Source organism: Emys orbicularis, chromosome 10, assembly GCF_028017835.1.
Source record: "Emys orbicularis isolate rEmyOrb1 chromosome 10, rEmyOrb1.hap1, whole genome shotgun sequence".
Taxonomy (NCBI): Eukaryota; Metazoa; Chordata; order Testudines; family Emydidae; genus Emys; species Emys orbicularis.
Genome location: NC_088692.1, coordinates 43,486,031 through 43,502,641, shown reverse-complemented (window position 1 = coordinate 43,502,641; position 16,611 = coordinate 43,486,031). Strand labels below are relative to the sequence as shown.

The 16,611-nt window shown below is 51.0% G+C and overlaps 1 protein-coding gene across 1 annotated transcript in view; it reads left to right on the top strand.

Moving 5' to 3' along the window:
* CD276 (CD276 molecule) overlaps positions 1-7,025 on the top strand; it is a 52,112-nt gene extending 45,087 nt beyond the window's left edge. The window contains exon 7 of the mRNA XM_065412689.1: positions 6,976-7,025. Coding sequence (XP_065268761.1) covers positions 6,976-7,025 — 50 coding nt within the window. The remainder of the gene's footprint in view (positions 1-6,975) is intronic.
* Positions 7,026-16,611: the final 9,586 nt, after the last annotated feature.

Below are 16,611 nucleotides of genomic sequence, written 5' to 3'. Positions count from 1 at the left end.
AGCAGCCAGCTCCACTATCCCCAGGCCTGTGACATGGCCAATGGGGAGGTACCAACATGTGCATGTGCATGCGTGTTTCACTGCTGCCTGATCTCAGCAAGGCTCTGTCCAGGAACGTACCCCAAGGGCTCTCACTGCCCTCTGGGCGGGCAGGAGGTTTGCAGACAGCTTCCGGCAGGAGCCTGGGTTAGAGTGAATTTAGTGAACTTAACTGTGAGCAATATGGGGTGTGGGGGGTGGGAAGAACCTGTTTTGTGCAGGCTGGTGCTGCTCAAACTCGCACAGTGCACCTCCTGCCTGAGCCCTGGAACCCCACCCTCTCTGCCCTGGCCTGCACACTCCCTGCTGTTCCAGTGCTGGGGCCAGCGCGTCATAGCCCTGGCCCCTCTGCTGTGCCAGCCCGCTCAGCTGCGGCTGAAGGTTGGGGTGCGCTGGCGGAGCTGGGTGTGGGAAGGTTGCCATAGCGCTGGCCTGCCTTGTACCTGACTCCATGGAGAGCTAATGGCCTATTGAGCTCCTGTGTGCCACCAGCACCCCCTAACTCATTTGAAATAGCCTATGGCATGTGCTCTGCTTTCCTTACCCCCCACAGGAGGGGCTAGTCTCCCCCTCTGGGGGACCCAGCTGTGCCAGAGGGGTGCAGCCTCCCAACTCCAGTCCCGTTTGCTTTTGAAGTGTCTGTCTTCCCCCACCGGCACTGATTGCCTTTGCAATCACCATCGCCTCACAGTGGGGGAAGGAAACAATTGCAGATGAGCAGCATTCTGCCGGATCAACCCTCTGCTGGGCTGCACACCACCTGGGGGCAAGGGGTGAGAATGAGGCAGGCCAGTCCAACCACCGTGTGCCATCAATCAGCGGGAGGTGATGGAAGATCAAGGAGCCCATGTGTACGTGGGGATGGTTGTGGTGCCCGGTTTGTGTTGCAGGGGGTTGTCTGGTAGCCCTAGCCAATGTGTTGCCTGTACTGATATTGCAGTACCATGGGAGGGAGGCCCATAATACAGGAATGGGCCTGCCCACAACGCTCTGTGCCTTGTGTGTATCTGCTGCTCTCCAGACATGTGACTGCAGCATGTGTAGGGATACCCAAGCATGCTTTGATCAAAGCTCAGGGTCCTGCAGGGGCAGGGCTAATTCCAGCTGCCACAGCGTCACTGCTGGATCAAAGCCAGCTTGGGTCTGTCTACGTGCGCCGCAATCACACATTTTGATTGCTGTCTAGACATGCCCATTGAATGGCCAGGTGCAGTGCCCCCATGTGGCAGAGAAGAGAGGGGGCTCATTTGTACTGCTATTGAATTCAGGCTGCTCGACCCAGACAGGATCCTGTGGTTTGCAGAAGGGAGTGCTGGGGACTGCAGCACAGCAGGGGACTGAAACACCCGAGAATCCTGCCAGGCCTCCAGGGCACCAGGAGAGCAGGATGCTTACCTGGCGCAGACCCCTGCCTTCTCGCAGTCAGGGACTGCATTGTGAGAGGGCCCCAGGCTTGCTGCCCTCTGTGTGGCCCAGACACAAGGAATTGAATATGAAGTCTCCTGGCACTGACGAATGGCCCTTTCAATCAATAGCAATGGAGATGTTGCCAAGGTGCGGAGAAGTCTCAGGGTGAGCCCCTCTGCATGGCTCTCTGGCTTCCAAAAATGGCACCATGCCTCGGAAGTTAACACAGCCAGAATTTCCCTGGAAAGTAGCAGTGCTGGAGGGCTGCCATGTTTGAGTGGCTGCATCCCTACAGACCCCTGACTTGTTAGCGCAGCCACATGCATGCAGCATAGCAGACAGAACCCAGCACACTGGAGTGAAAACAGATGCTGGCACTAGCAATAGGGCTTTTAGCTTCTTTAGGCCTCCAACCACTAGAGGGCAGTGGTAAATACACATACATTAACCAGCACTTTCAATAGCGGGTTTACCTACAACTCATGCTGCCTGCTGCACCCAGGCACCTGCTACATTGAATGGGACAGATGTGAGGAGAGTGCAGGTTTGTGTTAGGCAAAGGGGTACTGCTATGGGAGGGAAGTGGAGCGGAGGAACTGGTTTAATACTACATATGATACTGACTTCTAGTCCCAGTGCCAGCTGGGTTATGGATAAATTCACAGCCTGTCGCAAAAAGGAGAGAGAGGGGGAAAAAAGAAACCAGGGATGGGAGGGGGGGGAATTGCCCATCAATAAAATCTGTGAAAATGTTTAAATGTCAGTAAAAATTGGCAAAATAATCTAAGAATTCTTACCCCACCTCCTTAATCCTCTGCCATGAACTCAGCAGAGAACTAAATAAAGGCACAGAGAGTGGAAGCAAGGAGTGAGTTTCCCATGCTCCAGCACTGATTCCCTGCTCTAAATGGACCAGGGAAAATCACCCAGCAGTGATGGATTCTGTAAATGACACACTGGGTTCTTTAGAATGGGAGTTCAGGCTGGGCTCTGCACTTACTTGAGGTGAGCCTTAGGGAGGCAGTGTGGCCTAGTGGATGGAGCACAGGACTAGGAAGACCTGGGTTCAGTTCGTACCTCTGTTACTAGTTAGTTGGGTGATCTTGGGCCAGTCACTTCACTTCCCCAGGCCTCAGTTTCCCCATCTGTAAAATGGAGATAATGACACTTCTTTGTAAAGTGCTACATGTAGAAAGTGTTTCCATCTGTGAAATGGGGAAATGTGAAAAGTCCACACCTCCCAGCAGGGTTGGGAGGCATAACTCATTCCAGGGTTTTGAGATCCCTGGATGAAAGATGCTGGAAAAGGGGCAAACTAGTGTTCCCACCTCTACCAGAAGGCTGAATCAAAATGACTGAGAAGCAGGTTTCAGGGTTACATGGCTGGTTTTTCAGTCAAGACACATTTAGTGGTACTATATTTGTGGGGGCGGCTGGGTGAAAGCTTGCAATGCTGCTACTACAAAATGGGACCAAAGAAATTGGACTACAGGATTTTATCCCTTTTACTGCGATGCCCCAGTTAGCCCAAACTGGGTTCCTACGCTCTGGGGTCGTAATAGATGCACCAGGTATCTCTCCCCTCCCCAGCCATGTGCATTCCCAGAGTTTGGACGCACCCCATGCTGAGGAGGGGTCCTGTGTTGTCCACACGTGTCTGCCTAACCCCAGCTATGGGGCAAGGACCCAAGTTAGCAGCAGCAGTCTATCCCCTTGGATGCCTTGGAATGGATGCGCCTGCTGCAAACATTATGCATCTTCTCCCTGGGGAGCAAACCGAGATGATCTGCCTGCGGGGGGTGGGGATCTTTGTTGTTGAGGTTTGCAGCTGACATTTTGGAAGCAGCGAGGTGGCGCCAGCCAAGAGGCAGATGCTCAGAACCTGCCTCTCAATCTGGTCTGACATTTCCCTTCCCAAGCGACTCCTCACCCCACCCCCGATGGAGGAGATGTGACTTGCAAAGTGACAGTTGGCCAAGTGCAAACACACACAGGATAGTACACACTCAGGATAGTTCGCACATGCGGGTGTTTCCTTTCTGCACCCCTCCCCATTCTCATCTGAGAAGACATCACTAGCATTTGCCACCATGGAAATGTCAAGCGCATAGACACAAGGAAATAGCATGAGACACAGATGCTATATGCTCTGCCTCTCATGTTCCTTTATCCCTGCCCGCGTGTGTTCAGTTTGGAAAGAATTAATTAAAGCCCTGCCGATGTCTCGCAGGAAGCACTTTGAAAGCCCCTGTTTGAAAAACCGTTCTCCCCTTTTCTCTGTATTTTCTGCATCCTTGTCCTTTTCCCTGCTCTTTATTTCTGAAGGGCATTTGTTTGAAAAGGGGATCTTTGTTCCTTTAAGTGCCGTTGCACATTTAGAGTGGCTGTAAAACCAGCTTTGTTGGCATGCCGTACTTATTGTCTCCCACTGGTTCTCCCAATGGGCTTAATTTGCCAAGGCAAAAAAAGGTGGGTTTTTCTAGCTGCCACCACTGCAAACTCCACCCGGGCATGGGAAGTTTGGCTGGGTTCTTTCCTCCTCCTCCAACCTTGGAGCCAGAGATGAAGAAGATTCTACAGACGGAACTTGCTTCATGAGTCTGTTGTTGCACAAGCAGAATAGAATTCGGCTGGCTCTCCTGGTAGGTGGGCTGCTTCTACATGACTGATGAGAGTGATTTTTGCCAGTGAAGTAAGCAAATCATGATGAACGGTCAAGAGAAGGTAGACAGGGATCATCTCCTACACAAGAACAAGGGGACAATCAATGAAATTGTTAATAGATTCCTAGGTCAGAAGGGATCATTAAGATCATCTAGTCAAATCTTCTGTGTAACACGGGTCATAGTTATTTTTCATTTCTGCTGCCCTGGGATTTAAACCCAGGACCTTTGCCATAACCCTACACAACAGGGCCAGCCATTTTCTTAGCTTCTGTGGCAGATTAGGTGGGATTTGAACATGCCGCCACTAGCATACACAGCAAAAAATGTTTCATTGCTCCACCAAATTAAAAGGGTAAATTTATAACTGATAAAATGAAATCCTTTTTTCCCACACAAATTTGACTGTATCGTTTGATTGTGGAACTCTCTGCCACATGACATTGTTGAGGCCAAGATCTTAGCTTGTTTCTAAGAGACTGTTACGTCTACATGGATAACAAAAATATGCAAAGTTATCTTAGTTAATGCTAACAAATTTGGGAAGGGATAATACACCTGGTACTTCAGCCAGTTTCTCTCTGGTAGAGATCAGTGTAAATTGTAATGTGGGGGCAGATTATTTCACAGCTGTTGTGTGGGGTTCTTACCCCTTCCTCCGGAGCAGCTGGCCACTGTCGCAGACAGGATACTGGACCTCTGTTCTGATCCAGTCTGGCAATCCCAATGCTCCTAAGTGCAATAAGTGTAGGCAGGGCTGGCGCAACCCATTAGGCGACCTACGCGGTTGCCTAGGGCACTACAATTTGGGGGGCGGCGACCGCGGTGGTATTTCGGCGGCGGGACCTTCCGCCGCCTCTGTGGGGGGTGGCATTTCGGGGTGGGACCTTCCGCCTCCTAGGGCGGCAGAAAAGCTGGCGTTGCTCCTGAGTGTAGGTTGCCCTTGGGGGCCTGTTAAATTTGGTAGTGCCCCTTTAACGGTGCATTAGTGTCATGGAATAGACGTGGAGTTTGCTGGCCTGTTTGCTTGCTACATGAGCCTTCCAGGGCTGATGTGGGACCCTGGTGACGTTGCCATCTCGGCATGCCCCATGCCATTTCAGCAGTCTGGCTGCTGGGGTGGGGCTGGGGGAGCGGCATGCCCTGCGAAGGATCCAGGGGAGGGAAGGAATGCGAGGGATGCTCTCTGGGACTTGTCAGGATGGATTCCTGCAGAGCAGCCGGGGTGCACGTCCAGGGTCTGTTCTGTTGAGGGCAGGTGCAATCCCATAGACACTCCGAGGGGTGTTACAAGTGGTGGGTCAGTCTTGAGTGTAGAATTTGCAGGGCCCTGCCAGGCAGCACCAAAGCAGGGTGATGTCACAGCTTGGTTGTGGCTTAGCAGCGTCAGCACAAGGCTGCGGAGCCAGGAGCTCCTGGGTTCTAGCTCAGTATCTCTGATAAGGACTCTTCTGTGGCCTTGGGTGAGTCAGCTAGGAGACAGTCGTTACAGCGTGTCAGTAGCAGTGGCCTATCGCCCTGTGTGGAGGCAGTGTTACAGCAGGCTGTGCACATGTTGCAATGGCATGATGCAGTCCTGCCCTTACGGTGCCCCACAGGACAAATACTAAGGGCTGGAGACAGCACAGCCTAGTGTGACTGTCATGTCCTGCTGCGGTAGGCTTGGAGTGAGGAGGATGAAGGTGGCATGCTGACCTTGTGGATCAGTGGATTCACATGCCACAGCGTGCATCATTCAGTGCATACATGACTGCTTATGCAACATGTGTTCATGTACCAGTATCTGCAGGCAGAAATGCGCATATGTGACGTGTGTTCCAGTATGTGCTCACGATGTGTTGTGTGCATGGAAGCAGAAGGAGCATACCTTGGAGAGCAGATGCCAGCGATCGGAACTCTCCTGGGTCTAGGCCCCTTTGGAGCTCTCCAGACCTGTCCTCTCCCCAGGTCTCTGCTTGGGGATGCTGAGCCTTGTTAAGCCACTCAAAGAGCGCAGCTCCAGATGGCAGCTCTGCTATAAATAGGGGAGCTGGCGGCGGGAGAGCCTTTGTTTGGCAGCCAGGCGTCTGTGTCACGTCAGACTGATTGGTGGGTCTCCTCTGCACTCCAAGGAGAGGGGATCACACTTATTGGTCGCTGCTTCAGCCAAGGCCCAGCTCTGCACTGGGATGGGGAGAGGAATGGCCATAGCACCAAAGCATTGTGTAGACTGCTACAGTGCGTCACAGCTAGGACAGGACAAGGGTCTGGGGCTGGGATCACAGGGTCCGCAGCCTGGGGCTGACTGACCAGCTGTCAGAGGCTAAAATTGCCTTCTCTGCAGGCTCCTCAAGGAGAGTCCTGTACACACAGCTGGTGTCTGCCCCGTCAGACAGACACAACCTGCAAACAGCCTCCCCCTTTCGTGTTAGCTGCTAATGAGCCATTATCCCCAGCAAGTTCCTGCCTGTCTCATCTGTATCAGAGAATGTACGCCCATCACTGTCACATATAAATGCTCCCCTCTCCCATTCCCACTGCAGGTACACGGGCTCCTGAGGGCTGGCATTGGGCTCTCCTCTGCTCAGTCCTTCCCGCTTCAGATAATGAGTGGGGGTCCAGGGCTGGGATAGCAAGAGGGGCTGTGGGCCAGGATTGAGGAGCATCAGCAAAGCTGTGGGGGCAGGGAAGGGCTGGGATAATAGGGCTGCAGGTTGGGACCTAGGGGAATCGGCAGGGCTGGAATAGCCAGAGGGCTGTGGGATGGGACAGGGGACCATCCGTAGAGCTGGTCTGAGAGCCTCCCCTACCAACCCTTCCCCATTTGCTCAGTGATTTCTCTGCGCATCTCCGGAGGCTTCATGCACACATGGCTTTTGTTTTGCAGGGATGGAGGAGCAGAGTGAGGATGGTGGAGAACCCAAGACAGGTTGGTGAGATCTCAAAGCCCACATTCTGTGTAGATGAACAGGGTGGGGGCTGGGGCACTGAATTTCATGTTGTGGCTGGGATTGCTAAAGGAGAAACCAACGTGCATGCTGGGAAGGTAGGTCCTTGTGTTCCCACCCCAGCCTCTTGCATCAGTTCCAGGGGGCACCCCGTGGAGGGGGCTGGAATGGATGGTTGGGTCTGATTCCTCCCTGCACCTTCCCACTGGTTTCTGTGCTCCCTGGCTTGTTTCTTACTATCCACCTGCTTGGTCTTAACTAGGGTTGCCAGGCATTCGGTTTTCAACTAGAACACACAGTTGAAGATGGACCCTGGTCAGCACTGTGACTGGGCCACACACAGTTCTTGCTCTTAAACAGTGACCCTTGCTGGGTCGGCTGCACCCAATGCTGACCCTGTGGTCAGCAGGAGGTAGTTTCTCTAGTGCAGATGAGACATGGTATGTTCTTGTATGAAACTCACAAGAGTATTAAGGAAAAAAGGAGCTGCCCAGCCCTGAATCAGAGAGTATGTCTGACCTGGAAGATGGAGCCGATGTGCCACAGCCTGGGTGTGCACACAACATATCGTGAGCACATACTGGAACACACATGTCACATATGCACAGTTCTGCCTCTATATACTGGTATATGCACACGTTGCATAAGCAAACAGTCATATATACATTGAATGATGCACGCTGTGGCATGTGAACCCACTGATGCACAAGCATGTGCATACACAGAGTGGTGCACACTTGCATGTGCACACACTGATGCATGAGCATGCGCACAGTCCTGCATGAATATAAAGGCACACGCACACACATACACATGCTAATGCATGGGCATGTGCAGACAAACGTGCATGCATAGTGTCACACACTCTTCCATGTGCACGCATGGATACACAAGCATAAGAACACAGTCGTGCATCCATTTAAGAGCCCATGCTCGCACATGTACACACTAATGCATGAGCATGTGCACACAGTTGTCAATGCATATTGCATACGTGCACACAGATACACTTGCACATGCACACACATTGTCAAGTATGTGCATACAGTTGTGTATGTTGCACACATGGACTGTTGCAAACGTACACACTGATGCAATGAAAATGCGCATAGTCTCACACAGAAGTGCACTGTCATGTGCATAATCACATGCATGCCAATGTTAGGTAAAAAGCAAGTCCTTACTCACCTCTCCAGCACCCGAGTTCGTGCGGAGTTGGTATGGGGCTCACAATCTGTCAGAGACCAGACACCAATTCGTTGATCAACGGGCTCACACTATCCTTAGCTTAAAAGGCTTCGGAGTAAGTGTGGCAAGTTTATTAGGGGTGAGCATCAATATTTATACACAGAAGTAAACAAAGTGATTAACAGATCATAATGGTCATGCATAATCAATCAAGATTCTACAGGATAAAAAAGGTTAAAATGTAGATTCAAAAAGACAAAAGGGGAGATAGCTACTTAAGGGGAGGGGGGGTGTCATGAGTAGTTCGCAGGTCAGAGCTTTGATTAAAAGTTCAGACAGAGACATCAAGTCTGGGTTAAGTTTAAGCTCATCAAAAGTTCAGACTCAACATTCCTCCATTTGTAGCTTTGGGATAACTATTTACCAAAAGCTACACGCCATTTTAAGGAGCCAAGGGCCGCTTGGCAATTTCAGCCTGGGCCAACTCGAAGAGAGTAAGGCCCTTGGCTGAAGTAGGAAAAGAATAAAGTGACCCACATGAGTCTATGAGGGAGGGGACACACTGAATACAGCAACACAGTATTATAAGGATTACTATGGCCCCAACAATACCCACCAAGAGTTTTTTAACCCACCCAAATCCAGGCAGCCAATTCCATAAGGCTCCCCACCAATCATAAGGTGGCTGGCCAGAGGAGTAGTTCTTAGCCATTTCCCTTAGATGTTTGGTACGTTGAAAAGTGTCAGAGTAGGTGTCATTTACAAAAACACAGCATTCTTCATTTATGAGGGCGCAAGTTCCTCCCTGGGCTGCTAACATTATGTCTAAAGCCATTCGGTTTTGCAAAGCTAACTGGCGCAGCTGGGACATTTCCCCGGCCTGATTCTCAAATAGGGTCGCAGTTTCATTGGTTAAAGATTCTAGTAGTCCCTGTAGACGGATGACACCACCCCTCAAGCTAATGAGACCAGCCCACCGCTGCCACGACAAACCATCACGGATATTAATATCTCTGAAGGTTTCACGGATGTTACGAACGTGGGGAAAATGAGGGGGAGTGAGGGAGATGCGAGAAGGCGGTGTTAGCCACGCTAAATAACATGACCCTGCCCAATCAGGGGAGAGAAAGTAATAAGCTTTGGGCCCGCACACCCAGTATGTTCCATACAATGCGTTTCGGGTATTCCATTGCTCAAAGTAGGAGGTAACCCACCACCCGTTGGACCACTGTTCCCCTGGTAATGCAGAGGGGTCGTTGTGCGAACTGCAGAGGCACAATTTGGTAGTGGTGTTTTCAAAGTGCAGTGTAGTACTGCTTGAGCAGTTGTAGAAGGCAATCGTATATCCCTTAACAATTAGTTGGACACCCTCGTGATCTGAGCAGGGCTTCTTAAAAGCTGACTCTGAAGGCTTGCCCACCCATGAAAAAGTTGGATCGGGGTGAGGGATCCACATATGGGATAAGTGGGATGCGCAAGGCTTGAAGCCAAGATTTTTACTAAAGGCGGTGCCATTAAAATACATGTTGCATTTACTTGTTCCCACAAAAGTTGACCCCTTTTCTTTAACAAAACACAGTGATCCTGTCTGATTGGTTACCCTGAGATATCTGTTAATTGGCACTCCTGTTTTGTCCCATGTAAGATTGTGTTGGACTGGATTTTTTTCTCTAGCCGGTGGCATCCAAGTTATATTAGCAGTGGTCAGGGGAATGGGTGTGAAGGGGAGTCCCTGTTCTGCATTTACTGGAAATTGAGTACATACCCAGCAATTACTTCTATTTCCTAAAATACGAGTTTTAACCTCGTGGGAATATCTAATAAAAGCATTATCTTCATAAGCAGAAAATAAACTAAAAAGGCATAATAAAAAACATACAGTTGTCAGAATAAAAAGTCCTCTCATTTTTGCCGAGTCAATTTAAGTCTGATGTCTGAAAGAGGTAAGCTGGTCCACTGGTCGGAGGCAGTGTCCTCAGTGGTGGCAAGAGCTGCTGGTCCGTCACTGTGGTCCACTATGGCTGGCTTGACGTGGGAGTGGTGGATCCAGGATTTGCGTCCTTCCAGGAACACTGCAGTCTGGGTTGTTAAAAGAACCTGGTGGGGTCCAGTAAACCTCGGCTGGAGGGTGTCGCCACGAACGAACTTTTTGGCCCAGACGAAGTCCCCTGGTTGGAACGGGTGGATCTGTTCTTCCAGCGGCACGGTCTGGGAAAACTGCGAGGCTTTCCAAAGGGTACGGAGGCGAGCCTGTAGGGAGAGAAACTGGCACGCGGTCATATGATCCCCTCCCAATAGTGAAACATCAGCACGTGGTAGCCCCCCGCCTTTGAAAGGGGGGTGTCCATAGAGCAGTTCAAAGGGGGATAATCCCAATACACGGGTTGGGCGAGTACGAAGGTGAAACAGGACCAAGGGAAGTACCTGAGGCCACTTTAACCCTGTTTCCTGACAGTATTTAGCCAATGTAAGCTTAAGCTCCCTATTCATACGCTCAACTTTCCCGCTAGACTGGGGGTGGTAAGGTGTATGAAAGGAGTGTGAAATGCCCAGTCCTTGTTCTAAACGGCCAAGGACATGACCAGTAAAGTGGGGTCCGTGATCTGAGTCAAGCACGAGAGGGATGCCAAAACGGGGTACAATGTCTCTAAGGAGAATCTTCGCCACTGTGGCAGCAGTACAATTAGCAGTAGGAAAAGCTTCGACCCATGAAGTCAGAGGGCAAACCAAAACAAGGAGGTGCTTTTTCCCAAAAGCCTTTGGCATATCTGCAAAGTCAATTTGAAGATGTTGAAATGGAGCAGCAGGCGGAGGTCTTCCACCCTTAATTTTGTTAAGAGGTGGAGCAGGTCCATTACGCTGACATGTGCTGCATGCTTTCACTATTGACAGGCAGTAGGGTTGAATGCCTGGAGCATACCAAAAGCGAGCGATGGTGTCCACAAGGGCGTGCGTGCCGTAGTGACCCCCCTTATCATGGTGCCAGCGAACTGCCACGGGGTATGTGGAGCGAGGGAGGCAGGCTCGGCCATCCGGCATAAGCCAGGTCCCTTTGACCAGAGTGGCTCCGAGGCTCTCCCACGACTGTAGTTCAGCAGCGGGTACTGGTACGGGGTGCGGTGGAGTAAAGGAGGAGGTTACAATAGCCAACGTGGGCATGGCTAAGGGTAAGACGGCAGCCGTCTTGGCGGAGGCGTCAGCCAAGGCATTCCCACGGGTGACGGGGCTATCATCTTTAGTATGGGCCCGGCAGTGAACTACAGCCAGGACCGAGGGTTCTTGGAGGGCGTCCAAAAGCTTGTGGATGAGGGGGAGGTGCTGAATGGGTTTACCGGCAGCTGTCTGGAAACCTCAAAACTTCCAGAGGTGGATGTGACAATGCACAACTCCAAAAGCATACTTGCTATCAGTAAAAATGGTAACGGTCTTACCAGCGGCCAACTGGCAAGCTCGGGCCAGGGCATAGAGTTCGGCGGCTTGGGCTCCCCAGTTGCCTGGCAGTGAGGCGGCCTCTTGAATGTCCCATTCAGAGGTGACTGCATAACCAGTGAAACGCTTGCCATCAACATAGAAGGAGCTTTCGTCCGAGAAGAGGATGCAATCAGGGTTGTCCAGTGGCACGTCAAACAGGTTGTTCCTTATCTGTAAGATGCTATAAACTACTTCCACACAGTCGTGCTGATCCTGGAGGACTGGCAGGTCAGGAAGCAAGGTAGCTGGATTAAGGGGCCCACACCTTTCAAAAATTAGGTTAGTGTCTTCTAAGAGTTCGGCCTCTAGCTGTTGCTGACGATGGGCCGAAAAGACTTGGGTTGTGCCCCTACGCAGAAGGGCTGACAAGGCATGAGAGGTCCAAACCATGGTAAAATGACCCAGGGTCAGGCTCTTTGCCTTTGTGATCAGCAGGGCAGCTGCTGCCAGAGTCCGGGTGCAGGATGGGGTTCCCTGAGCGACAGGGTCGATCTGCTGAGAGTAGAAAGCAAGCGGGAAATGGTGGGGCCCGCTCAGCTGGGTAAGGACGCCATTAGCAATTCCGCCCCTCTCGTGGACAAAAAGGTGAAAGGGTTTGCTGTAATTGGGGGGGCGGAGAGACATGGAGGAGGCCACTGTCCTTGAGTAACTGAAAGGCTTGGATCGTGTCTGGGGACCACTGCAAAGGGTCAGGAGCAAGGTTAGCAGTGAGTCGGTGGAGCGGTTTGCTTAACTCCCCGCAGGACGGCAATCAGGGGCGACAGAAGCCAATTAATCCTAAGAAACCTCGAAGTTGTTTCTTGGTGTTTGGCAGAGGGCAGTTTTGGATAGTCTTTATGCGGACTGGGTCCATTTGTCTCCCCTCTGGGGTTAACAGGAAGCCCAGATATCGGACCTTCTGTGAGACCCACTGAATCTTGTTAGGGTCTACCCTGTGGCCTCTGGTGTGTAGGTATAATAAAAGTGCCTTACCATCGATGCGGAGGGCAGCTTCTTCGCGGTTACCTAATAGGATGTCATCTACGTATAGGACTAACGTGGATCCCTGCGGACTGGTGAAGCCTTCCAAGTCGTGGCGGAGGCATTGGCTGAAAATCGTGGGGCTGTCTCTGTAGCCTTGAGGAAGTCGTTGCCAGACATAACTTTGTCCCTCCCAGGTGAAACCAAAGAGATACTGAGAGTCTGGGTGCACAGGAATGCTGAAAAAGGCTGATTTTAAGTCAATAACAGTGAACCACTCAGCATCCCAGGGGATTTGGCTGATGATAGTAGCTGGATCAGGAACTACTGCATGAAGAGGGACCACATACTGATTAACAACCCGTAGATCCTGTACAAAGCGCCAACGAATAGGGTCTCCGTCCTTTTTAGGAGGCTTTTTGACAGGCAGTATAGGGGTGTTACAGGGAGTGCGCTGAGGGCGGACTAGCTTTTGTGCAATGAATCCCTCGATAATGGGGCGGATGCCCTCCCGGGCTTCCAGCGACAGGGGGTATTGAGGGACTGACGGGGGGGGTTAAGGAGGGCTTCACTTGAATCCTTACTGGCTCTGCCGAAAGGAGCAGGCCAACATCAGTGTCAGAAATTCCCCAGAGGGTTAAAGGCAAGTCAGTGAGGTCAGGGGAGAGAGAGGGGGGGTTTTCCCAATTACCCTGAGTTGGGGCAGAATCTCCTAACACTGTCATCAATAATCCTACCCCTTCAGGAGTGCAGGTTAAAGTAGCCTCAAGCTTACAGAGTAAATCCCGGCCCATCAAAGGGATCGGACAAGCTGGGGAAAAAAGAAAACGGTGAGAAAAACATTTATCAGCATAAATAACATTTAGAGGCAAAGTGAGTCCCAGAGACTGTGGGTTGCCCTCCACCCCAGTTGCAGTTTTAACCTCAGAGGATAGCCAGGGAGAGGGGGCATGATTTAAAAGAGAGAAAGTAGCTCCAGAAAACGGTGAGAAAAACATTTATCAGCATAAATAACATTTAGAGGCAAAGTGAGTCCCAGAGACTGTGGGTTGCCCTCCACCCCAGTTGCAGTTTTAACCTCAGAGGATAGCCAGGGAGAGGGGGCATGATTTAAAAGAGAGAAAGTAGCTCCAGTATCAGTGAGGAAAGAGACAGGCAGTCCTTGGACTGAAAGGGTTAGACGAGGCTCTTTGCTGGGAGGGGAGAAAGTGAGGAAGGAGCCGGCTAAAGACATTAAGGAAATAAGACCATCACATTGTTTGCCTTCGCCCCCGGGGTACCGTCATTGAGGAGGCTGAGTTTGCTGCAGCTGCTGCTGTTGCCCGTAGTTGATCCAGGCCTGAGGAACGGGCTGGGCTGGTGGTGCAGGGGTGTATTCGTCCCTGGTGTAAGTATCTGCGGATGCGACCGGACCCTCTGGGCGTCCCCAGGGGAGGGATATGCATCCTGCTGCATTTGCTTGATCTTTTGCCTAGTAATTACTCCTCCCGAGGTGTGCCCTTCCATTTCCCCCTTATCCCTCTGCAGAGATTCCGATCTGGAGTCCTGCAGATTCCCCTCTGCGCTCTGGAGAGAGTCCCCCTGCGGAGGAATAGGGGCAGGCGCAGTGGGGACCAACTGACGAGTCAAAACACGCCGTGGTTTACACCCTTCATCGAAATAACATGGAGGGGATTCACTCTCGGGAGAATACCTGACTGTCATAATTTTTAAAGATTTCCACAGCTCTGCTGCTGTGTCCCAACAAAACCAGTAACATAACTGTCCCGGATGGTCTTTTTCGATCTGGCTCCTTACTCCTCTTAAGGCAGCCTGTTCGAAAGAGCCATACGAAGGCCACCTCATCTCCGGGTCGGCCAATACCGCGGTATACCCAGTCCAATTCCTTACACACAGTGTGTACAACTTCCTCCTAGACATTTCTGTCTGTACTGGGAGTTTCCCTTCGTTCCATAACTTATTTACAATCCCCAACGGACTCTCAAGAGGCACGCTAGTCCCTTGACCCATGGTGTCTGACAGGAGCCCTCCAACTGGCGTTTATCCTGCTGTCCAGTACACGACCCCTCAATATTGAATTGGCTGGGAGAAATCTCCCGTGGCGCCTGCCAATTCGTATATGAGTGGTCTGACCACTGGACAGAGGCACCGCACCAGAAGGAAATCCCGGACGAGCCCCCAAATTGTTAGGTAAAAAGCAAGTCCTTACTCACCTCTCCAGCACCCGAGTTCGTGCGGAGTTGGTATGGGGCTCACAATCTGTCAGAGACCAGACACCAATTGGTTGATCAACGGGCTCACACTATCCTTAGCTTAAAAGGCTTCGGAGTAAGTGTGGCAAGTTTATTAGGGGTGAGCATCAATATTTATACACAGAAGTAAACAAAGTGATTAACAGATCATAATGGTCATGCATAATCAATCAAGATTCTACAGGATAAAACAGGTTAAAATGTAGATTCAAAAAGACAAAAGGGGAGATAGCTACTTAAGGGGAGGGGGGGTGTCATGAGTAGTTCGCAGGTCAGAGCTTTGATTAAAAGTTCAGACAGAGACATCAAGTCTGGGTTAAGTTTAAGCTCATCAAAAGTTCAGACTCAACACCAACACAGCCAGTCTCATGTTGGCGCCTGTGCCATCTTGCACGACTCTTTGAGGCAGGCCAGCTGGCTGTCAGTGAACCCCTCCAAGCTGTGAGCAGACTGGCAGCTTTGCAGGGCTGAGATAAGCTGTGTTATCTTTTAATAAAAAGTGATAGTGGCGCTCTGCTGTAATCAAATGAGTTAATTATATGCCTGGTGATTCCCTTTATCTGCTCTGAGCACAACAATAGCTTTGGTGTATACAGATTGGCTTGCGCCTAATCTCTCCTTGGGAGAGAGCAGGCTCCCACCGCAGGCTTCTTGATGTTTGTAGCTGCCTGTGAGATTTAAGGGCTGGGGTTTTGATTGGTGGTGGAAGTTGGCGAGTGTAATTACTGTGGAAGGCTGATAAATGCTATGAACTGTTAAATGGATTTTCCCCCTCTACCTTCATTAATGGTGGGAGATAAACCACGCAGCCTCCCCTCCTCCAGCCCAGTCCTTTCTCCTGACCCCCCCAAACCAACAGGAGATTGATTTCATATGTATACTGTAAATTTCAGCAATTAATTGCCAGAGCCTCAGTGCCAGAATTTGGAGGCTGAAGATGTGGCAACAGCCTGGCGTTTGTCCTCATTTTTCATGTTGTGACAGTAGTTTCCATAGGGGGGATTTGTGTATGGGGAGATCGTAGTCAGAACGAAGCACCCTGTCCCTGCCTGATCAGGAAATTCACTTCTGTTAAGAGCTGATGCCAAGAGCTGCCCAGAGGAAGCCATGTGCAGGCTACAACCACTGCCAGTGTTTAGCAAACTCAGCTCCGTATCTTGAGCGCCATATCTATTAATGGCCTAGTTACTAGAGCATTCCTGAAACCGCACTCAGGAGACGTTGCTCTCATTACAAATTACAGGGGGTGAGTGGAGGGGAAGGGAGATCTTGGATTTTACTATAATTAAAAGATACGGCTGGGTCTCTGTCCATTTCCTAATCATCCCCATCACAATCCCACCACTAATAATTGGCACTGATAGGCCCCCTGGTTAGCAAACTAAATTAGAGAAGCCAACGACTGAGCAGACCAGGGATTCCAAACTCTCCACTCATGCCTAGGCTTGGTGTCTCCAGAATTGGACTCCGGTTCATAAAAGAGGGGCAGCTTGGGTGAATCTTGCATTGCTGCTGCCCCTTCTTTGGGTACGTAGAGAATGTGATCTCTAGGGCAGTCAGGCTGGGGGCTCTGCTCAGTGTCCCCCTCTGGGTCCCTTGTTTTGATTGTCTGACCTGTACTCAGTTGAGGTCTGGGCTCTGTGGCCCCTCTCTCACCTGAGGGGGCGGGCTTTTGTTGTTCTCATGGGCTCTGCCCACTGACCT